Here is a 24,693-nt window from a genome sequence, read left to right on the forward strand (position 1 = left end):
GAGGAGACTTTTCTTCAAAGAGTGGTGAGCGTGTGGACTTCATTACCACAGGAAGTAGTTGATGCCAAAACATTTAATGCATTCAAGAAATGGCTGGATCTAGCACTTTGGGGTGAATGGGATCAAAGGTTATGAGGAGAAAGCAGGATATTGAGTTGGACGATCAGCCATGATCGTGATGAATGGCGGAATAGGCTAGAAGGGCAGAATAGCCTCCTGCTGCTACCTTCTATGTTTCTGAACCATTTGATCCTGTTACCCTCTTTAAAATTGAGCCCTGTGGTCTCTATTGTCTCTCCCTATCCCTTCTGCCAAAATGCTTGCCTCATGGTTCTGTGTATTAAATTCCACTCCCCACTTGTCTGTCCATTCGGCTAGCCGACCCATGCCCTGTGGCAGTCAACCAGTATCATCCTCACTGCCCCACGGTGTCTGTTTGTGCTGAATGTTTTGACGGTGCTTTGCTGGATTTCATTTGTCTCAGTTTGTTTTAACTGTTTGTTCTCCTCCAGCTTACAGTCAAAGAATTCAAGGAACATATCTCCAGCTCAGTGAGCATCCCCGCTGACAAGCAGAGGCTCATTTACCAGGGTCGGGTGCTGCAAGATGACAAGAAGCTGAAAGATTACGGTGAGTATTAACCCCCAGAGTTACTCTTCCCTTTCGGTGCTCAGCTTTTCCTCTAATCCTGTGGCGCAGTGGTTCTTTTTACAGACCTTACCGTTTGCACTTGGGTGATGTGGTGGCACAGTGGTTAGCACTGCTGCCCCACAGCACCAGGGACCTGGGTTCGATTCCCGGCTAGGGTCATCATCTGTGTGGAGTCTGCATTTTTTTCCCCGTGGGTTTCCTCCCACAGTCTGAAAGATGTGCTGGTTAGGTGCATTGGTCATGCTAAATTCTCCCTCAGTGTACCCGAACAGGCATCAGAGTGTGGCGACTAGAGCATTTTCATGGTAACTTCATTGCAGTGTTAATGTAAGTCTACTTGTAACACTAAAGAAAAACTTGGACCGTGCATCAGAGATGGACCTTGGGGCCCAGCTGATACAGATGGCGTTTTTGGCTTTGGGGAGGGAGCAGAGGGGCACGGAATTCACAATCATCTTAAAGCTAGATGCAGGAATGCATAATCCGCTAGCAGATAACACACTTAGCAAAATTAATATTTCTCAGCAAGATCTTTAAACAATTTTTGCTTTATAAATGGGCGAAAATATGAATCTGTGTCACAAGTACCGTAACCTGCAGGGCTGCGGATCAAATGGTGAAAAGTGCCATTAGGCTGGGTGGCTCCTTTTTTAGCTGCTGCCGTCATGAGGGGCCTCTTTCTGTGCTGTGAACCTCCTATGATTGTAAGATCTTGTGAGTACGTACCTGTTTGAAGGCTTAAAATTTTTATTAGTGTCACAAGTAAAGCTTGCATTAACACTGCAATGAAGTTACCGTAAAATTCCCCTAGACGCCATAGTCCAACTCCAGTTCGGGTCAATGTACCTAACTAGCATGTCTTTCGGACTGTGGGAGGAAACCGGAGCACCCAGAGGAAACCCACGCAGACACTGGGAGAGTCCACACAGACAGTGACCCAAGTTGGGAATCGAACCCGGGTCCCTGATGCTGTGAGGCAACAGTGCTAACCACTGTGCTGCCCTGACTACATTCGCTTTTAACTTACAGAGACCAGATAAGGAGGAGCTTGTTCCTGCAGTAGAAGGATTGGTAACAGGAGGACATAAATAAAAATCGTTTAGCAAAGTGGGAAAATAATTTCACGCAGTGAGTTGCTATGATGTGGAATGCACTGCCTGGTGGAAGTCGATTCAGTAGTAGCATGCAAGAGGGAGTTGGATAAATACTTGATGTTTGAGGGGTTATGGCGCAGAGTTAAAATGAGTTGCATGGTTATTTCAGAGAGTCGACGCAGACATGGTAGATTGCGTGACCTCTTATGCTGCATCATCCCACAAATCTATGAAAGTAAATGCTGTTTGCCTGGAGGAGAGGAATGATTAGAATTGGAATTGCTGCCCCAGGGATAGAGATAACATGGTATCGATAAAGTTCCAGTGGCACTTGCAGTTTCCTGCTGCTTATCAGCTGACAAGCTGGATTAGGGTTTTAAAGTTAAAGTTAATTTATTAGTGTCTCACGTAGACTTATACTAACACAGCAGTGAAGTGACAGTGAAAATCCTCGTCGCCACACTTTGGCACCTGTTCGGGTACACTGAGGGAGAATTTAGCATGCTGATTGTGCCCTAACCAGCACATCTTTCAGACTGTGGGAGGAAACTGGAGCACCTGGAGGAAACCGATGCAGATACTGCGAGAACATGCAAATGCCACACTGGCCCAAGCCGGAACTTGAACCCGGGCCTCCGGCACTGTGAGCCAGCAGTGCTAACCACTGTGCTGGCCCAGGACCAGTCTAGTAGAGACAAAGGTGGGTGTTTCTACAGCAATATTGGTCACATAGTCTGTTACGCTGTATTCAGAACAGAGTCAACAGGTCAGAGAGGACACTGCACACAAGCTTCCTCCAGCCTTACTTCATCTCGCCCCATCATATAATATTGAAATGGCGGAGGTTTCTATGAACCATGACAATATCAGACATGTCATTTATCCGAAAGCTTGATTTTGGTTTTCACAATACAAGGTCTTGTGAAGTCTGCATTTCCATTAATAAGTGAGGTTGGTTACCTAATGGTTCATGGTTCATAGAAACCTCCGCCATTTCAATATTATATGATGGGGCGAGATGAAGTAAGGCTGGAGGAAGCTTGTGTGCAGTGTCCTCTCTGACCTGTTGACTCTGTTCTGAATACAGCGTAACAGACTATGTGACCAATATTGCTGTAACCAACATCAGGAAGGATAGGCAGGAGGGAAAAGGGGGGGGCGTAGCTCTGCTGATTAAGGATAGCATCACGGTGGTAGCAAGGGATGATATTGGAGCCAAGGAGCAGAGGGTGGAATCGTTGTGGGTGGAGATTAGGAACAGCAAAGGGAGGAAGACGCTGGTGGGTGTCGTCTATAGGCCCCCGAATAATGATCTGGAGATGGGGCGGGCTGTTAACGCGCAAATAAGTGCGGCGTGCAGGAATGGGACAGCCGTAGTTATGGGGGATTTCAATCTGCATATTGATTGGTCGACCCATGTTGGACGCGGGGGGCTCGAGGAAGAGTTCTTGGAATGCTGCCGGGATAGTTTCCTCGAACAGTGTGTGTTGGAGCCGACGAGGGAGCGAGCTATCTTGGATCTGGTGCTATGTAATGAAGCGGGTAGAATTAGGGACCTTGTGGTGAAGGATCCTCTTGGGGAGAGTGATCATTGTATGGTGGAGTTTCTGGTGCAGTTGGAGGAGGAGAAAGTGGGTTCCTGGACACGCGTCCTTTAAAACTGGACCAGCAGATGGGCACCACAACAGCTCAGTGACTATCACTGTTTGCTGTGCAGATACATGGATTTGGGCCCGTGTCCATGGGAGTTTGCACATTCTCCCTGTGGTTGCGTGGGTTTCCTCCGGGTGCTCCGGTTTCCTCCCACATTCCAAAGATGTGCTCTTAGGCTGATTGGTGTAACAAATTGTCCCTAAATTATTCTCCCCTTAATCTGGTTTCCAATGGGGGTACCATAAGCATGGACGGGTCAAGGGTGGAGGAGGAAAAACACATTGTAAAGTTGGCGGCGTGGGCTTGTTGGGCCGAAGGGCCTGTTTCCCATGCTGTGTTGTTCTTTGTTCTTTGTTCTTTGTTTGAATAGAGGGGAGTACGGTAGGATGAGAGAAGAATTGGCGAATGTGGACTGGGAGAGCGCGTTGGAGGGAGGGTCTGTTGAGGAGCAGTGGAGGATCTTTAAGGAGATCTTTCTTGGTGCTCAACGGAAATTTATTCCGATGGTCAAAAAGGATAGTAGGAGGAGAGGTAATAAGCCGTGGATAACGAAGGAGGTGAAGGAAAGTGTTAAACTAAAAGCGGAGGAATTTAGAGTAGCTAAGAGTAGTGGGCGAGAAGAGGATTGGGAGAGGTTTAAATGTCAACAAAGATTGACAAAGAAGTTGATTAGGAAGGGTAGGAGAAACTATGAAGCTGGGCTAGTGCTTAATATAAAAAAGGATAGCAAGAGTTTTTATAAATATATAAAAAGGAAGAGGCTGGATAGGGTGAATGTTGGTCCTTTAGAGGATGAGAAAGGGGACCTAGTGGTAGGGGATGGGGATATGGCTAAGGTATTGAATAACTTTTTTGTTTCTGTCTTCACGGAGGAGGACGTGAATAATTTGCCGGGTATTAGCGATGGGAAGGTGGTAGGACTGGAGGGTCTTAATGACATTACTGTTACTAGAAAGGCAGTGCTCGACAGACTGGAGGGGCTGATTGTGGACAAGTCCCCAGGACCGGATGGAATGCATCCGAGGGTTCTGAAAGAAATGGCGGAGGTGATAGTGGATGCCTTGGTGGTTATTTTCCAAACGTCGCTGGATTCCGGGGAAGTGCCGGATGATTGGAAAACGGCTAATGTTACGCCGTTATTTAAGAAGGGTGCCAGGCAAAAGGCGGGGAATTATAGGCCGGTTAGTTTAACGTCTGTGGTAGGTAAAATGTTAGAATCTGTCATTAAGGAGGAAATTGCGAGGCATCTTGAAGGGAATTGCTTGATAGAGCAAACGCAGCATGGTTTCATTAAAGGGAAGTCGTGTCTGACAAATTTACTGGAGTTCTATGAGGATGTGTCTAGGGCGGTGGATAGAGGAGAGCCGGTGGATGTGGTCTTTCTAGATTTTCAGAAGGCGTTTGACAAAGTGCCTCACAAGAGGTTATTGCAGAAGGTCGAGGGACATGGAGTTGGGGGTAGGGTGTTAGCGTGGATAGAGGATTGGTTGTCAAATAGGAGGCAGAGAGTGGGGGTCAACGGGTGCTATTCGGATTGGCGGATGGTGACTAGTGGAGTGCCCCAGGGGTCGGTGCTGGGGCCTCAGCTATTTACCATTTATATAGATGATCTGGAGGAGGGAACCGAGTGTAGAGTGTCGAAATTTGCTGATGACACCAAGATTGGGGGAACGGCAAATTGTGCGGAGGGTGTGGAGAGTCTGCAGAAGGAACTAGAAAGGCTGGGCGAATGGGCCAGGAAATGGCAAATGGAATTTAATGTTGGCAAGTGTGAGGTGGTCCACTTTGGTAGGAAGAATGGTAGGAAGGACTATTACTTACGGGGCGAAAAACTGCAGCAGGTGACGGTGCAGAGGGACCTCAGGGTCCTTGTGCATGAGTCGCAAAAACCCAGCTTGCAGGTGCAACAGGTGGTCAGGAAGGTGAATGGGATGCTGGTCTTCATAGCGAGGGGGATTGAATATAAAAGTAGGGAGGTCTTGCTGCAGCTGTACAGGGCTTTGGTGAGGCCGCAACTGGAGTACTGTGTGCATTTTTGGGCGCCGCACCTGCGCAAAGATATTTTGGCCTTGGAGGGAGTGCAGAGGAGGTTTACTAGGCTGATACCGGAGTTGAGGGGGTTGAGCTATGAGGAGAGGCTGAATGAACTGGGCTTGTACTCGTTGGAGTTTAGAAGAATGAGGGGAGATCTCATTGAGACGTATAAGATGATGAATGGGATGGATAGGATAGAGGTGGAAAGACTCTTCCCGCTCAAAAAAGACAGTAGGACTAGGGGGCACAGCCTCAAGATAAAAAGGGGGCGGTTTAGAACAGAGTTGAGGAGGAACTTCTTCACTCAAAGGGTGGTGAATCTCTGGAATTCTCTGCCCGTTGAAGTGGTGGAGGCTGCCTCGCTAAATATTTTTAAGACGCGGGTTGATGGGTTTTTGATAGGAGAGGGGATTAAGGGTTATGGGGAGAAAGCGGGAAAGTGGAACTGAGCAGCGACAGATCAGCCATGATCTTATTGAATGGCGGGGCAGGCTCGAAGGGCTAGATGGCCTACTCCTGCTCCTATTTCTTATGTTCTTATGTTCTTACCTCCAGTTGCTGACTGGCTTAGCTTTACGTTGAAGGGAATGCATTCGGCTCGGAGAAGGACCTGCGCTTCATCGTAGCTGTTAACAGCAGGGGACGGCAAGGTGGCACAGTGATTAGCACTGCTGCCTCATAGCGCCATGGACCCGGATTCGATTCCGGCCTTGGGTCACTGTCTGTGTAGAGTTTGCACATTCTCCCCATGTCTGCATGAGTTTCCTTCGGGTGCTTCAGTTTCCTCCCACACTCCAAAGATGTACAGGTTAGGTTAATTGGCTATGTTAAATTACCCCTAGTATCAGGGGATTAGCATGGTAAATATGTGGGATTACGGGGATTGGACCTGGGTGGGATTGTGGTTGGTGCAGACTCATTGAACCAAATGGCCTCCTTCTGCACTGCAAGATTTACCTTCTGATGCTTCTGAAATAACTTGTTTTTGTGTGTCCTGTCTTCTACTCAGATGTTCACCACAAAGTTATCCATTTGGTGGAGCGCGCGCCGCCCCAGGCGCAGGCAGCCACGGGTGGACCTTCCTCGGCGGGGGCTTCCATGCCGCACCCCGGAGGCACGCGGGGGACTCCAGGTGGACCCCACGACAGGAACGCCAACAGCTACGTGATGGTGGGCACCTTCAATCTGCCTGTCAATCTTCTGGACCCTCAGCAGATACAGGTCAGTGGTGGAGATCTGAGGGTCAGGGGCAGCGAGCGGTGCCAGCCGGCGAGTGAAAGGCTTTCCTCTAAACTGCCGCCACCCCTCCCAGACAAAAAAAAAGCACACCTCAGGTGGCATGTCAGGCTTTCTGCTTCCTAACCACTGCAAGTTCTTCGCATGTGTTTTTCCCAAAATAATAATAGAGTGCCTCGGGTAAACAGCCTGTGAAAATCCATGTTCACTTTTTCCACCTATGGCGCCTAGCAACGAGTAATTTTGCATTCAATCAGCGCCATTAATGTGAAGAAGTATCCAAAGGAATTTTCTAAATAGATGCAACTGTCCAAATAGATATAGTGGAATGGATGCCCAGACAGGAAGAGAGAGATTTTCAGGGCTGGCCAGGAACTTGGTCAGAGGTCTTGTCAAGCCTTTTAACTGAAAGGAGAGGAAAGCAAAGTGTTGCAAGGGTCATTCTAAATTGAAGATGGAGGTGTCTGTTGTTGTCGTAACAATGGATGGATGAAGGTGCCAGAGAGCCCCCATGGTCCTTTGAGTTGTGGGGTTTGGGGAGCAGTTCGCCTGGTTTCAGGTTTAAAGTTTATTTATTAATAGGCTTACATTAACACTGCACTGAAGTCACTGTGAAAATCCCCTAGTTGCCACACTCCGGCGCCTGTTTGGGTACACTAAGGGAGAATTTAGCATGGCCAACGCACCTAATTAGCATGTCTTTGGGACTGTGGGAGGAAACCAGAGCACTTGGAGGAAACTGGCACAGACACGGGGAAATATGCAGACTCTGTGCAGACGGTGACCCAAGCCGGGACGCAAACCCGCATCTCTGGCGCTGTGAGGCAGTAGTGTTAATCACTGTGGCACTGTGCAGTGAATGTCAACAATTACAGATCTCCCCTTTCCGGGGTTTCCCAGGCTCCATAATCCTAGCTTTTCCATCAAAACGAAATTTAATCCTGTATATTGTGCACTGCTCTGATTGTATCCCTTGTGTGTTCATGCAGTAGGTGCCAGGCTGTGCGGTTATAAGAGTAATTTTCATTTTTGTCCCCAGGGTTCTGACTTTGGTTTTATTGTTAGAAGCTAGTTGAGAATGTTAATATTTGCAGATGAGCTGAACAGCCTTAATGGCGTTGAGATAACTTGTTTGTTTACGCTGACCCTCGGATAGGTCTGCAACTTCATCCTAGTGTTAATTGTATTTGTACTGGGGGAGAGGGTGTAGTGGTAATGTCCTGAGCTGATAATCCTGAGGCCTGGGTTCTGGGAACATGGGTTCAAACTCACCGTGGCAGCTGGTGGAATTTAAAATCTAATGAATAAAGTCTGGAATATAAAGTTCGCCATCCGTATTTGTTGTAAAACTCCATCTGGTTCACTGACGTCCTTAACCTGGCCGGGCCTGCAAGTGACTGCGATGTGGCTGACTCTTCCCTGCCCTCTGAAATGGCTGTCGAGCCACATTCGGTCCAAGGCCACTTGTGGGTGGGCAGCTAATGTTGACCTTGTCAGTGACGCCCACATCCAATGAAAGTAAATAAAATATGCAATCCAAGTTTGAAAGGTCAGATGCAGCGAGTGCAATGTGCCAGCAAGGACAGACCTACCCTTTCTGGGGTTTCCCAGCCTCAGTAATCCCAGCTATTCCATCAAAATGACTCCCAGTGCTCCTATTCTGCCCAGCTCTGACTGTGGCCCTGTTAATTGCAGTGGATGCCAGGCTGTGCTGTTCTAACAGTGGCATTTATTTTTGTACCCCGGGGTTGCATAGAATCATAGAAATCCTGCTGTACAGAAGGAGGCCTTTTGGTCCATCTAGTCTGCACTGACTCTCCTGACAGTATCTCTTCTCCAGGTCCCCTCCCCTGCCTCATCCCCACACATTCACCATGACTAATCCATCTAACGTAGATATCTTGCAGCACTAAAGGGGCAATTTAGCATGTCCAATCCACCCAACCTGCATTTCAGACTGCAGGAGGAAACTGGAGCACCCGGAGGAGACCCGCGCAGCCATTGGGGGGGAGAATATGCGATCTCTGCACAGACAGTCACCCGAAGCCAGAATTGAACCTGGGTCCCTGCCGCTGTTAGGCAGCAGTGCTAACCACTGTGCTGCCCAAAGTTTGGCTGTATTGTTACAAACCAGTCGAGAGTGTTAGTTGTTGTGCATTGTAGCCTGGGCAGTTCTTCCAAGTACAAGATAGGAGCTATGTGTTCACTGCCACACTTTGATACCATTCACCTGAGGAAGGAGTAGTGCTCCGAAAGCACTTGATTCCAAATAAATCAGTTGGGACTTTAACCTGGTGTTGTGAGACTTCTTACTGTGCCCACCCCAGTCCAACGCTGGCATCTGCACATCTTTGCCACTGTTATTACTGCAGTGAGTGACACCGCAGAAGATCATCTGGTGGCTCGAAACCTTGACATGCCCATCGGGTTTCAGTAAAGCGTTACGTTATATTTTGCGCAGCAGGTAGCCAAGCCTAATAACAGTCGCAGACCAACATCCCTCGTACATCTTATAGCTGTTCTTGCTTGTATAGGAAGGCTCCAAGGTAGCTGCGAATGCATGCACGTTGCAAAGACGTGTCTTTTTTTTGTTATGCGTGTGTGTGTTCCCTGATAACATGACACTGATTTATAGTGTGGGGTACATCCACACGGGTGCTGCAGTGTCGTCCCGATGATGTTTCCTTTCCATATTGTTACAGCAATCAGTACAGCAGGTGATGGCAGGTTTGGGTGAGGCTGGTCGGAATACACGAGTCACAACTTCCACTGGGGTAAGTGTCAGTGTGTGTCTTTTGACTGTGCTCGGGTGATGGGCTGGGTGTGGGGAGCGGGTTATCAACTGCGCAGGCTGACTGCCGCCGTTACGGCCTTAGTAGTTTTTTCCTCCTTTCAGCGTCGAGAGCTGAGTTTGTGCTCTCGGGAATTCCAAACTTTCAATACACAACCAGTCAAAACTGTCAGTTCAGTTCCAACATTTTATCTGATCAGTTGTTTCGCCTAAGCTGAGCATTTTGCCACTCGTGAGTATTGCAAGTTATGACACTTGGGAAGCCACACGTTCCATACCATTTAAGTTCCTACTTGTTTCAGTGGAGAATTAGAATTATTGGCTGTTTTAGACTAGCATCTTATATTGTGCAACCTAAGAGACTGGTGTTGAGGGTGATGGGCGCAGAAGATTGTAACTATATGCATGGGAAGATGGTTGCATGTCAGAAATAATAGTGCTAAAAGAAAGTTGGACAGAATAATGAGGTACGCTGTCCACTTTGGTATCGCATATATTTACTTGTATATCACCGCGACCTGGACTTTGGTGTTGAAGGGGCCAAATTGATATTGATGGGCAGCGCAGTGGTTAGCACTGCTGTCTCCCACTTCCAGGGACCCGGGTTTGATTCCTGGCTTGGGTCACAGTCTGCGTGGACTCTGCACATTCTCCCCGTGTCTGCATGAGTTTCCTTTTGGTGCTCCGGTTTCCTCCCACACTCCAAAGGTGTGCGGGTTAGGTGCATTTGTTGTGCTAAATTGACCCTTACTGTCCTGGGATGCGTTGGTTAGTGGGATTGGCGGGGTAATTATGTGGGGTTACGGGGATAGGGCCTGAGTGGGATTGTTGTTGGCGCAGACTGGATGGGCCGCCTCCTGCGCTGTAGGGATTCAATGATTTCATTGACTCTGAGTTGATGAAAATTGTAATACATTGTGAGAAACATTGTGAAAAACTGCAGGGGATACAACCTGGCAGGATTGCAGAATGGGTTAAGCAAAAAGTTGTTATGTTTTGGAAGCAATATATTTTAACAGGAACATTGGGGACCTTGGTTCACAGATGTAGAGATCATAAAAGCTGGCGGTGCAAGAAAGGATGGATCTGGGAATATAGAACATAAAAACAAGCCTGGTCCACGGGGAGTGGTGAAGACTGATTGTGTATAAGACTGTATTTTGATTTGGTTTATTAATGTCACATGTATTAGTATCCAGTGAAAAGTATTATTTCTTGCGCGTTATACAGACAAAGCATACTGTTCATAGAGAAGGAAAGGAGAGTGTGCAGAATGTAGTATTACAGTCATAGCTAGGGTGCAGAGAAAGATCAACTTGATGTGAGGTAGGTCCATTCAAAAGTCTGATGGCAGCAGGGAAGAAGCTGTTCTTGAGTCGGTAGAATTGTTGTATTTAATTTTTCCATGGGATGTGGGATTGCTGGCAAGGCCAACATTTATTGCCCATCCCTAATGTGAATTTGGGGTCGCATGTAGGCCAGACCAGATAGGGGTGACTGATTTCCTTCCTGAAAGGACGGTAGTGAACCAGATAGAAAATAGAAGCAAGAGTAGGCTTTTGGCACTTCAAACGCCTCAAAGTAATTCAGTAGCTGACGTGATTTAGCAGTTTTAGTATGGGTACAGTTGTGCAATGATTTCTTTCACCCAAACTATCTGAGTTGCATAACTTATCAGAATCGTCCAGATTTTTACGCAAGTTTAGCGTCACCAGTCACATGCACGTTTTATGACCTGATTGCCTCATTTCAGCAACTGTGACTGAAGGATGGCGTCTTTATCATTGGCCCAAAAACTTTTGTCACTGACATGACTTTTACGAACCTCTTGAGATCTAGGCTAAATAGGTGGTGTTTACGGGTATAGGGCTTGAATGGGATTGTTGTGCAGAGTCGATGGGCCGAATGACCTCCCTCTATACTGTATGGATTTTATGATCTATAATATTCCCCAGCCAACATTTAAAGATATGAAACAAGAGCTGGAAAATGGGATTAACACAACTTTAGTAGTAGGTGTTGTTGGTGCAGATCCGATGGGCCGAAGGGCCTTTCTGTGCTGTACGTGTCTATAACTGGCCTGTTCTGCTATCTTTATTTCCCTGCTCCTCCTCAAGAAACTTGATTGACATAAATTTAATTGCTAAGGATGCCAAATAATTAAGCTCAGGACATGTATGCAAAATCCAAATTTCCAGGTTGCACTCAAGTCTTGGCCAGGATTATTGCAGTCTCCTCAACGGGATTGCTGCCACTCTGGACCTCCAGTTGCGACTCACTTGGCTGTGATTTTATCACCAGAGCTTAGACGCAGCGTTGTTTCGCCTTCCGCTTACTATCCAACGAGGTAAAGTGAAATGACCACAGTGGGGAAATCCTGGAATCCTCAGCACAAGCAAGGGCCTTAGTAATCCTTTAAAATTTGGGTCTTTCTTTGCCACGGTCTCTGTCTTTCATATTGCATATCGAATGCGGGGCTGCTTCTCAAATGAACATGCTGCTGGCACTTGGGCACAAAGCCATATCTGATGCTTCTCTGCAATGTGCTGGATTGCTTTTTGAAATGATCCACCAGCAGATTATTGCTCTTAATTGTTCAATGTAAGCTATGTATCACCGTCTGTATCTGTCTGCCTTTAGCTCATACGTTTCTGCTCCAAGTGTTGCGTTCATATCGCTGAGAGATTTAGAGGAACAAGCAAGCAGCCATTTGGAACATACAGATAGCTATCCAGGAACATAGTGTTCTGGAGTCAGAACCTTAATTGACTTCATCAGCCTGACACCTTTATGTAAATGTTCGTTAAAATTTATTTATTAGTATCATAAGTGGGCTTACATTAACACTGCAATGACATTAAGAGCAAACAGACTGATGATTCTGACAGTAAGGGTGGCAGAGTGGTTAGCATTGCTGCCTCACAGCGCCAGGGACCAGGGTTCGATTCGGGTGACTGCCTGTGTGGAGTTTGCTCATTCTGCCCCACATGGGTTTCCTCTGGGTGTTCCGGTTCTCTCTCTCTCTCTCTCTTCCCCCCACCAAAAATGTGCAGTTTAGGTGGAATGGCCATGTTAAGTTGTCTGCAGTGTCCAAAGATGTGCAGGTTAGGTGGATTAGCCATGGTGAATTGCCTCTTAATGTCATGGGGATTAGCAGGCTAAATAAAAGGAGTTAGGGTGCTAGGGCCTGGGTGGGATTGTGGTCGGTGCAGGCTCGATGGGCCAAATGGCTACCCTTTGCACTACAGGATTCTATGAAACAGGCTAATTTCTATCCAGTCTTCTCTGTTGTCTCTTTCCACATGAACATCTTAATCTCTTCCCTGTTCACTCCCTGTATGTCTTCATTGTTTTTAAGCAGCCAGCTCCCCTCTTACGTCAATGGCCTTGACTTTGACAATGTCTTGAGCTGGAGAATTGTGTATTCTAACCACGCTTCTGTGCCAATAATTCTGATCTTGTTTAACAGGTTGTTGATCACTACTTGGTCATGAAGGTTTATAATACGATTGTGATAGTGATCTGGAATTTTGTGTGGCGTGCTTTGATTTGATTTATTATTGTCATGTGTATTGATATACAGTGAAAAGTATTGTTTTTTGTGCATCGTACAGACAAATCATACCGTTTAGACCTAGCACCCTGCTCTCGGGTGCTTAGAGTTCTCACAGTTGAAATGCCTAATACTAGGGGAGTGTGCACTTAAGCTGAGAGGGAGAAAATTCAAAGGAGATGAGAGGGACACGTTTTTTACATAGAGAGTGGTAGGTGTCTGAAACACGCTGCCATTGATGGTGGAGGCAGATACAATCAGAGAGTTTAAAGGGCTTTTAGAAAAGCATATGAATATGCAAAGAATAGAAGGATATGGACCAAAAACAGGCAGCAAGGAATAGTTTAACTTGGTGTCACGTTCGGCACATTATTGTGTATTGAAGGGTCTGTTCTTGTGCTGTATTCTTCTATGTTCGACATAGGGGAGAAGGAAAGGAGAGGGTGCAGAATGCAGTGTTACAGTCACAGCAAGGGTGTAGAGAAAGATTAGCTTAATGTAGGCCCACTCAAAAGACTGACAGCAGCAAGGAAGAAGCTGTTCTTGAGTCAGTTGGCACGTGACCTCAGACCTTGTACCTTTTTCCTGATGGAAGAAGTTGGAAGAGAGAATGTTCGGGGTGTGTGGGGTCCTTAATTATGCTGGCTGCTTTTATGGAAGCGGAAAGTGTAGACAGAGTCAATGGATGGGAGGCTGGTTTGCGTGATGGACTGGGCTACAGTCACGACGCTTTATAGCTTTCTTGCTGTGAGTATCAACGCAAGACTGTCCAATTTCTATCATTTATAGTAGGGTAATTGATGCATTGATACTGTTAGGAATTAGAGATAGTTAAGTTGTGATTATAGTTTTAAGTTCATATTTTGGTATTTGTGTGTTAAGAAAGAGGAAACCTGAACTTTGGTTTCGACTAAAACTGGAAAATGTACATTGAGTTTATCTCCCGAGTGCTCACTTTTGAAGACAACCTTTCATTTCACATACCAGAGATGGATTGAATGAGTTGGGGCTTCTTTCAATCATAGAATTCCAACAGTGCAGAAGGAGACCATTTCGCCCATCAAGCCTGCACCACTTCTCTGACAGAGCATCTTAACCAGCAACCCCCACCTCCATCCTATCCTTATAACCCCACGCATTTACCCCTCCAATCTCCCTAACCTATGCATCTTTTGGGACACTAAGGGGCAGCTTAGCATGGCAAATCCACCTAACCACATCTTTCGGACTGTGGGAGGAAACCGGAGCACACGGAGGAAATCCACGCAGACACGGGAAGAACGTTCAGACTCCACACGGACAGTCCACCAAGGGGACAGTTCCCCTGGAATCGAACCCAGTTCCCCAGCACTGTGAGGCAGCAGTGCTAACCACTGCACCGCCCCTTTACAAAAGTGAAGACTGAGAGGTGACCTGATAGATTTTTAAAAATTTATGTATGGATTGGCCAGACTGGAGTGGAGGGAAAGCTTCCACTCGAAGGAGAACATAGGGGCCATTTATATAAGATGGTGGAAGAATCTAAAGCTCGGAACTACAAATACAAGATGATCCAGCACAAAGAGAAATTTCTTTATCAACAAATGGTTGGAAGATGGAAATTGTGACCACTGGACGTGACTGAGGGCCAATGTCTCCGGATGTATTCAAAAGGAAACTGGTTGGGTACGAGACAGGAAAGGGAAAGACCGAGGTGGAATGGGAAGAAACTGGTGAAATACCAGCACAGGCTGGTTGGGCTGAATGGCCCGTTTCTGAGCTGTATATTCCATCTTGGGCATTTATTTGCCACCTGCGAGTTTACAACCAAGATTGCAGCTGCACTATTCAACCAAGGCTGGTGCCTCACATCGACACAACCCCAAAAGGCACCAGGATGGGAGTAATGTTTGCGACTCTGATTCTTTCCATCTTTTTCTCAGAACCAGACAACAGCAGCTGTGGAGTCATTGCTTATAGTACAATAGCTTTTATTTGCGTTCTGCTGTTGCCCAACTGAGTTGACGCTCTTATGTATGTTCTGCATATCCTAGTCAGAACGTCCAAGCCAATGGATTTTCAGTCTGCTATCACTGAATTTGTTTGTGGCGCTGATGCAGGGGGTGGCACGGTGGCAGAGTGGTTAGCACTGTTGCCTCACAGTGCCAGGGAACCAGGTTGTCTGTATGGAATCTTCACGCTCTCCCTGTGTCTGTGTGAGTTTCCTCCGGGTGCTCCGATTTCCTCCCACAGTCTGAAATACATGCTGGTTAGGGTACATTAGCTGTGCTAAATTCTCCCTCAGTGTACCTGAACTGCTGCCAGAGTGTGGCAACTAGGGGATTTTCACAGTAACTTCATTGCAGTGTTAATGTAAGCCTACTTCTGACACTAATAAATAAACTTTTTCAAAAAAGGGGGGAGATGTTGGCCTAGTGGTATTATTGCTAGATTATTAATCCAGAAATTCTGCTAATGTTCTGGGGACCCAGGTTCGAATCCCACCACAGCAGATGGTGGAATCTGAATTCGATAAAAAATCTGGAATTAAGAATCTACTGATGACCATGAAACCATTGTCAGAAAAACCCATCTGGTTCACTAATGTCCTTTAGGGAAGAAAATCTGCCGTCTTTACCTGGTCTGGCCTACATGTGACTCCAGAGCCACAGCAATGTGGTTGACTCTCAACCGCCCTTGGGCAACTAGGGATGGGTAGTAAATGCTGGCCCAGCCAGTGATGCCCATGTCCCACGAATGAACAAAAAAAAGATAAACTCTAAGCGTTTCAGTGGCTCTTTCAGCCGGTCGATTGTTGCATTGAATTTTCTGCCACTAGGTGATGTTGTTCTCTAATTTACAGTGACTTTAAATCCAGCACTCCCAGCATCATAAAATTAATACTGCCTGCCTGCTGTGCCAAGGTGTAGGAATATTACATCAAAGCGGAATTATCATCGCCACCTCTTCATCCACAGAAGGTGATGAATCTGTGGTGGCAAGCCACCCATTTCAGAGAGGGGCTGCTGAAGGGTGGCACAGTGATTTAGCACTGCTGCTTCACAGCACCAGGGACCCGGATTCGATTCCCGGCTTGGGTCGCTGCCTGTGCGGCGTCTACATGTTCTCCCCGTATTCCCGTGGGTTCCTCCAGTTTCCTTCCACAATCCAAAAGATAGAAACTATAGAATCCTGACAGTGCAGAGGAGGCCATTTGGCCCATCGAGTCTGTACCAATAACGATCCCACCCAGGCCCTATTCCTGTAACCCCTCTATATTATCCCTGCCAATTCCCCTAACGCTAGGAGTAATTTAGCATAGCCAATCAACCTAACCCGTACATCAATGGACTGCGAGAGCAAATCGGAGCACCAGGAAGAAACCCATGCAGACATGGGGAGAATGTGCAAACTCCGCACAGACAGTGACCCAAGCTGGGAATTGAACTCAGGCCTCTGGTGCTCTACATCAAGCATGATGTGGAGATGCTGGCGTTGGACTGAGGTAAGCACAGTAAGAAGTCTCACAACACCAGGTTAAAGTCCAGCTGGTTTATTTGGCAGCACTAGCTTTCAGAGCCTCAGGCTCCTTCATCAGGCGAGTGAGGACTTGTGTTCACAAACGGGGCATATAAAGACACAAACTCAATTTACAAGATAGTTGTTGGAATGCGAGTCTTTTCAGTAATCAAGTTTTAAAGGTACAGACGATGTGAAGGAGAGAGGGTTAAGCACAGGTCAAAGAAATGTGTATTGTCTCCAGCCAAGACAGTTAGTGAAATTTTGCAAGCCCAGGCAAGTTGTAGGGGTTACAGATAGTGTGACATGAACCCAAGACCTCGGTTGAGGCTGTCCTCGTGTGCAGAACTGATAGCCAAATTCTGCGCACATGAGGACGGCCTCAGCCAGGATCTTGGGTTCATGTCACACTATCTGTAATCCCCACGACTTGTCTGGGTTTGCAAAATCTCAGTAACTGTCCAGGCTGAAGACAGTAGACATCTCTTTAATCTGTGCTTGGCCCTCTCTCCACTCACACATTGTCTGTACCTTTAAGACTTGATTATCTGTAAAGACTTGCATTCCAACCATTATCTTGTAAATTGAGTTTGTGTCTTTATATGGCCTGTTTATGAACACGAGTCCTCACTCGCCTGATGAAGGAGCCTGAGGCTCTGCAAGCTAGTGCTGCCAAATAAACCAGCTGGACTTTAACCGGGTGTTGTGAGACTTCTTACTGTGTTGTGAGACAGCAGAACTAATCACTGTGCCACTGGGCTGCCTTGTGCGTTAGGTTGATCGGCCATCCTAAATTCTCCTTTGGTGTCCTGGGATGTGTAGGTTAGGGGGAATTAGCGGGATAAATGTGTGGAGCTGTGGGGACAGGGCCTGGGCTGGGATTGTGGTCGGTGCAGACTTGATGGGCCGAATGATCTCCTTCTGCACGGTGGAGATTCTGTGATTTCTATGAAGTGCCACAATTGAAGCTTTCAGCTGTCTGCTTTCAGCTCAGGGGCCTGTTGTCAAACAGTTGCAGCCATTGATTGTCATGGTGCCAGCCCACAGAAGGTGTTATCAGCTGGTGACTCTCGGATGTGGCAATCCTTGTTTCAGACTGTGTTTGTGAACATCCTGGAAACAGAGTTTTGGACAACCTGCTGGTTGGCTTGGGTCGTGGCACAGTGGTTAGCACTGCTGCTTCACAGCTCCAGGGACCAGGTTCAATTCCCCATGTGGCTCACTGTCGGTGTGGAGTTTGCATATTCTTCTTGTGTCTGTGTGGGTTTGCTCCGGTTTCCTTCCACACTCCAAAGATGTGTGGGTTAGATTGAATGACCATGCTAAATTGCCTCTGGGTCTCCCAAGATAGGTAGGTTAGAGTATAAGAACATAACATAAGAAATAGGAGCAGGAGTAGGCCATCTAGCCCCTCGAGCCTGCCCCACCATTCAATAAGATCATGGCTGATCTGAAGTGGCTCAGTTCCACTTTCCCGCTTTCTCCCCATAATCCTTAATCCCCTTGCCAACCAAAAACCTATCTACCCGCCCTCTAGTCCTGCTGTCCTTTGTGAGCAGGGGAAGAAGCTCTCCACCTCTACCCTATCCATCCCCTTTATCATTTTATCTCTCAATAAAATCCCCCCTCATCCTTCTAAACTCTGAGTACAATCCCAGTCTATTCAGCCTCTCTTCATAGTTCAACCCCCTCAACTCCGGTATCAGCCTAGTGAACCTCCTCAGCACTCCCTCCAAGACCAAAATATCCTTGCGCAAGTGCGGCGACCAAAACTGCACACAGTACTCCAGCTGCGGCCTCACAAGTGCCCTGTGCAGTTGCAGCAAGACCTCCCTATTTTTGTATTCAATCCCCCTCTCTATGAAGGCCAGCATCCCATTTGCCTTCCTGATCACCTGCTGCACCTGCAAGCTGAGTTTTTGCGACTCATGCACAAGGACCCCCAGGTCCCTCTGCACCGTAGCATGCTGCAGCTTTTCGCCCTTTAAGTAGTAGTCCCTCCTACTATTATTCCTGCCAAAGTGGATAACCTCACACTTGCCAACATTGTATTCCATCCGCCAGGTCCTCGCCCACTCGCTCAGCCTATCGAGAACCCTCTGCAGACTTTCTACACCCTCTGCACAATTTACTTTTCCACTTATCTTTGTGTCATCAGCAAATTTCGACACCTTACACTCGGTTCCCTCCTCCAGATCATCTATATAAATGGTAAATAGCTGAGGCCCCAGCACCGATCCTTGGGGCACTCCACTAGTCACCAACCGCAAATCCGAATAGCACCCATTGACACCTACTCTCTGCCTCCTATTTGACAGCCAATCCTCTATTCACGCTAACACCTTACCCCCAACTCCATGCTCCCTAACCTTCTGTAACAACCTTTTGTGCGGCACCTTATCAAACGCCTTCTGAAAATCAAGAAACACCACATCCACCGGTTTCCCTCCGTCCACCGCATGTGGACGGAGTATGTGGGGTTACAGGTATAGGGCCTGGTTGGGATTGTGGTCGGTGCAGACTCAATGGGCTGAATGGCTCCTTCTGCTCTGCAGGGATTCTATGATGTGCCTGAGCTACTGAAGCTGCAGCTGTTCGAAGGCTAACAGAGTTCGGAGCTTTGTTTCTGAGATAGCCTTTGCACTTATATAAGCTCATAAAATCCCTATGGTGCAGAAGGAGGCCATCAAGCCTGTACTGATAAATATCCCACCCAGGCCCTAGCCCTGTAACCCCATATATTTACCCTGCTAGTCCCCCTGACACTAACGGCAATTTAGCATGGCCAATCCACCAAACCCACACATCTTTGGAGTGTGGGAAGAAACTGGAGCACCCGAAGGAAGCCCACACAGACACGGGGAGAATGTACAGACTCCGAACAGGCAGTGACCCAAACCAGGAATCGAACCCAGGTCCCTGGTGCTGCGAGGCAGCAGTGCTAACCGCTGTGTTACCCTGCCACTCTTGTTGGAGATGGGAACTGCCTGGCACTTGTATGGCACCAATGTTACATACCACTTGCCAGCCCAAGCCTGGATATTGTCCAGGTACTGCTGTGTTTGGATATGGACTGTTTCAGTATCTGAGGAGTTGTGAAGGGTGCTGAGCTTAGTGCAATCAGAAGTGAACATCCCCACGTCTGACCGTACCATGGAGCTGTCTTCTGAACTGGATGGTCGTGCATTCAATCATCACTCCCGGACTGGAGAGTGTAACCCAGGAAAATATATCATTGCAACACTGAGGGAAACAAAGGTTATTATTACGTTTTGAGTGATGCGTGGAATTCTAGCCTCATCTGCCTGTTCTGGTGGTTTGAGTATACACTGAGGTTCCTAGAAACAATCTGAAGATGAGCTGAAAGTTTGTTTGGAGTCTTGATCAACATTCCGCAACCAGAAAACAGCTGCGGAATTTGTCTGTGTCGCAATGTTTGGTCCTGGAAGCAGTACATAAAGGAATATTAGTTATTTAGAATTCTGGAATCTCCTGGGAAAGTGACACAAGACTAAGCTTAAAGAGACTGAATCCTAAAAGTGGTGTAAATAGCTCAGGCATGTATTGTAACTGCAGTACTACAACTGATGGATCCAGAAATTAGTGTGATGTGGGGGGAAGTTTTGTAAATATTTCACAGAGCACCTGAAATAGTGAAAACACTACTCTGGTTTCATCTAGGTGGCGCTAGGGGTGGCACAGTGGTTAGCACTGCTGCCTCACAGCGCCAGGGACCTGGATTCAATTCTGACCTTGGGTCACTGTGGAGTTTGCATGTTCTCCCTGTGTCTGCGTGTGTTTCCTCCCACAGTGCAAAGATGTACAGGTTAGGTGGACAGGCCATGCTAAATAGCCCCTTAATAGTCCCCCTGACATTAGGGTAAGTGCATTAGGTTATGGGGATAGCGCCTGGGTGGGATTGTGATCGGTGCAGATTCAGTGGGCTGAAAGACCTCCTTCTGCACTGTCGGATTCTATCTGACATTTTACTGAGTACCAGAGCTTAAGAAGGTACCACATTTGAAGCACCATCTATCAGAACTCAGATTTTTCTTTTGCACCTAAAAAGGAGTACCGAGACATTTTTCACCACCACCATCTCTTCCCCGTAACTCATATCTGTAAGATAACTATGAGGCACTGTGGGGCAGCAGCAGAATTGTACTCGACCACGATCTGTAGACTCATGGCCCAGTATATCTCCCACTCTAATGTTAAAACTAAATCAGGGATCAACCCTGGTTCAATGAAGAGTGCAGGAGGGCATGCTTAGGAGCAGCACTAGGCACACCTAAAAATGAGGTCTCAGCCTGGTGAAGGTACCACACAGGACTAGTTGCGTGCCAAGCAGCAAGTAATAGACAGAGCTAAGCATTTCTACAACCAACGGATCCAATCTAAGCTCTGCAGTCTTGCCAAATCCAGCTGTGAATGGTGGTGGATAATTAAACAACTCACTAGAGGAAGAGGCTGCACAGATATCCCCATTCTAAATGATGGAGGAGTCCAGCACATCAGTGCATTCACAACAATTTTCAACCAGCACTGCTGGCTGATGATCCATCTCGGCCTCCTACGGAGATCCCTGGCATCATAGGTGTTTAGTCTCCAGCCAATTCACTTCACTCCATAAGATATCAAGGAATAGCTAGGGTACTGCAAAAGCCCTGAGAATATTCTGGCAGTAGTCTTGAAGACTTGTGCCCCAGAACTGGCCATACCCTTAACCAAGCTGTTCCAGAACAGCTGTAACACTGACATCTACCCGACAATGTGGAAGATTGCCATGGTCTGGCCCGTACACATGGAGCAGGACAAATCTAACCTGGCCATTTACAGCCCCATCAGTCTACTCTCAATTATCAACAAAGTGATGGAAGGGGTCATCAACAGTGCTATAAGCGGCACTTACTCAGCAACAGCATATTCATGGGTGCTCAATTTGGGTTCCACCAGGGTCACTCAGCTCGTGACCTCATTGCAGTGTTGGTTCAGATATGGACAAAAGAGCTGAATGCCAGAGGTGAGGTAAAAGTTACTGCTCTTGACATCAAGACAGCATTTGACCGGCTCTTTGGCATCCCTCAGGGTCGAGGCTGACTTGCTTCCGCTCCAAGGAGGTGGCTGAATAGACTGAATCCTGCAGGCTTGGCAGGTGGTGTTTGTTGCGATGGGTGGGATGCTCTGGATTCCCCTGCTCTCTTTCTGCTGTTTACATCCAGCCTCCATGTACTCTGCCCAGTAATGCTCGAGGTGATTGGTGTCTTCACAGATGTTTCTTCTCCAGTCTGTGTGTTCTAAGGTAAGCGACTCCCATGTGTCATCGAAACATAGGCCAACATACCATTTGCCGTCTTTACTGCCTGCTGTACTGTTGGTGGGGATGTAGCATTTATCTGGGGAGGATTTCAGAATGTCCTTGTAGCATTTCCTCTGCCCCCCCAGTGATCACTTGCCATTGCAGAGCTCGGAGCAGACCACTTAAGTTTAAGTTTATATATTAGTGTCACAAGGAGGCTTACGTTAACACTGCAATGAAGTTACTGTGAAGGTTTCCTAGTCGCCACTCTCTGCACCTGTTCTGGTACACTGAGGAAGAATTTAGCACGGCCAATGCACCTAACCAGCACGTCTTTTGGACTGTGCAAGGAAACCGGAGCACCTGGAGGACAGTGTTGGTGATATTCCTCTAGGGACTTGAGATATCTGCTGTACGTTGTCCATGTTTCTGATGTATACAGGAGGACGAGAACCATGGCTGCTCTGTAGACCGTAAGCTTGGTGCTGGGTTTGAGGTGGAATATCTTTCTAAACCCCCCCCCCCACCTCGAGTTTGCCTCACCAATGAAGGAAGGCCACTTGGATGACATACCTTCCTGCGTATAACAACCGTGTATTTATGTCAAGTGTCATCAAACAAAAGCCGATGGTGTGGGATCTGGTGTCTTTTCAGATAATACTGTAAGGGGAGCAGGAGATCATTGTGGGATATGAGGGGGCCCAGTGATCGATTGTTGGGGGAACTTTCGAAGCAGCGATTCAAGGAGAGAATGTGAAGGCATTGCAAGAGAGTCTCGGACTATGACTGAGTCGATTGAATAGGAATCGGGTGAGGGCTGTTCCACTCAGCTGGACTGCGGAGGAGTGGAGTCTGAATTGTAGAATCCCTACAGAGCAGAAGTAGACCATTTGACCCATAGAGCCTGCACCAACAAGAATCCCACCCAGGCCCACTCTCCGTAAACCCCCTGACACTAAGGGCCAATCAACCTAGCCCACACATCTTTGGAGTGTGGGAGGAAACCAGAGCACCCGGAGGAGAAACGTGCAGACTCCACACAGACACTGATCTGAGGCCGGCATTGAACCCTGGTCCCTGTGGCAGCAGTGCTAACCACCGTGCCGCCCAAAGGTGATCAAGAGGCTACAGACAGATCGAGATGGACAAGGAGCGGTGATGCACCATGGGCATGGCCACAGAATGTCACTTGTGATTTTGAGTTCAGTAAGATTCAGTGCCTCCAGGAGACAAGATGCAATCGAAGGAAGAGTAATGAAAAAAGGAGGAAGAAGCTGTTTCTGGGGAAAAAAAAGCAACTGGGAACTTCACAAAGCTGGTGGGAGTTTTACACTTTACTGTTGCAAAATGTATTGCCAGTAAAAGACTGGTCTTGACTGATGTGGTGACAAATACTACAATTGCAGCTTGGATCAGAGAGCAAATATGACGAAATTCATGAATAAGTGGAATTGGTCTGAAAGTTAAAATCTTGCACAAGCAGGCAGTCTGCATGTACACCAGCAACTGGGCGCCTACCACTTTTAACAGGAACTCTGAGATGTAATTAGAACATTTTCTTTTAACTTAATTACTTGCCCCGCATTGCGACACTTAACCCGTAGGCTGGAAGCAAAATTGCCACCAGGATTGAGAGGAGTGGAAGAGATGAGGGAATTGAAGGAACAGTGAAGCTGAGGCTCAGAAAATGTGTTCTTAAAAACAAAAGTACTTCTATTTTTAAAAAAAGTACATATATTCTTGGATGACACAGTGGTTAGCACTGCTGCCTCAAGCTCCAGGGATCTGGGTTCAATTCTGGCCTTGGATGACCGTTTGTCAATTTGGAGTTTGTGTGTTCTCCCTCTGCCTGCGTGGGTTTCCTCTGGGATAAGGGGAAATTTAATAGAGATGTTCAAAATTGCGGAGGATTTTGATAAGCCTCGGGATATCCTAAAGTGTTTCACAGGCAGTTAAGTACCTTTGAAATCTGGTAATGTAGGAATAATGAAATATATCAAGCTAAAGTTTATTTATTAGTCACAAGTAGGCTTACATTAACACTGAAATGAAATTACTGTGAAAATACCCTAGTCGCCACAGTCCGGCACCTGTTCGGGTACACTGAGGGAGAATTTAGCACAGCCAATGCACCTAACTGGCAGATTTTGTTTGGACTGTGGGAGGAAACCGGAGCATCCGAAGGGAAACCCACGCAGACATGGGAGAACGTGCAAACTCCGCAGACAGTGACTCAAGTCAGGAATTGAACCCAGGTCCCTGGCGTGGTGAGGCAGCAGTGCTAACCCACTGTACCACCATGCTGTCCCAATGGTAAGAGAGTCGACAACCAGATCATAGTTTTACTCTTCCTGTGTGAAAAATTTAGAGCTCTCCACATTGACGGCATTGTGTGGTTTTGCCTGCACCACACAGACTGCAGTGGTTCACAGACACGGCTCACCATCATCACCTCGAGGGCAGCTAGTGATCAGCAGCAGACCCTGGCCTTCACCAGCCATGTTGACATCCCATGAACCGACTAAAAAAGAGAGAGAGCCATTGGGAAGATGGGGATAATTTATTCTGTGATTGGAAGTTATCATCTGGAGTGAGCTGCCTGAATGAAGCAGATTTAATAGTAATTTTTAAAAATATTGCTGTATACTCGAATAGGAAGTTTTTAAAGGGCTAAGGGGAAGAGCAGGATAAGTCAGAAAACTGTCAAAGAGTGGGATGTTGGGCGTTTTGAGCTGTATGAAAAAAATCATGTCGATATTTGATTTATCATTGTCACGTACTGGTATCCAGTGAACTTATATTATTTCTTGCGAGCTATACAGACAAAGCATATCATTCATAGAGTACATAGGAGAGAATGTGGTGATACAGTCACAGCGAGGGT

General features: G+C 47.1%; 1 protein-coding gene across 8 annotated transcripts in view; it reads left to right on the forward strand.

Annotated features, from left to right (window-relative positions):
* LOC145348200 (large proline-rich protein BAG6-like) overlaps positions 1-24,693 on the forward strand; it is a 101,486-nt gene that overhangs the window by 9,031 nt on the left and 67,762 nt on the right. For all 8 annotated transcript variants that reach the window (XM_080196409.1, XM_080196405.1, XM_080196404.1 and 5 more), the window contains 3 exons: positions 513-630; positions 6,442-6,653; positions 9,371-9,442. In XM_080196409.1, coding sequence (XP_080052535.1) covers positions 513-630; positions 6,442-6,653; positions 9,371-9,442 — 402 coding nt within the window. The remainder of the gene's footprint in view (positions 1-512; positions 631-6,441; positions 6,654-9,370; positions 9,443-24,693) is intronic.

This window comes from Carcharhinus amblyrhynchos, chromosome 9 (genome assembly GCF_965287045.1).
Source record: "Carcharhinus amblyrhynchos chromosome 9, sCarAmb.v2.hapA, whole genome shotgun sequence".
Taxonomy (NCBI): Eukaryota; Metazoa; Chordata; class Chondrichthyes; order Carcharhiniformes; family Carcharhinidae; genus Carcharhinus; species Carcharhinus amblyrhynchos.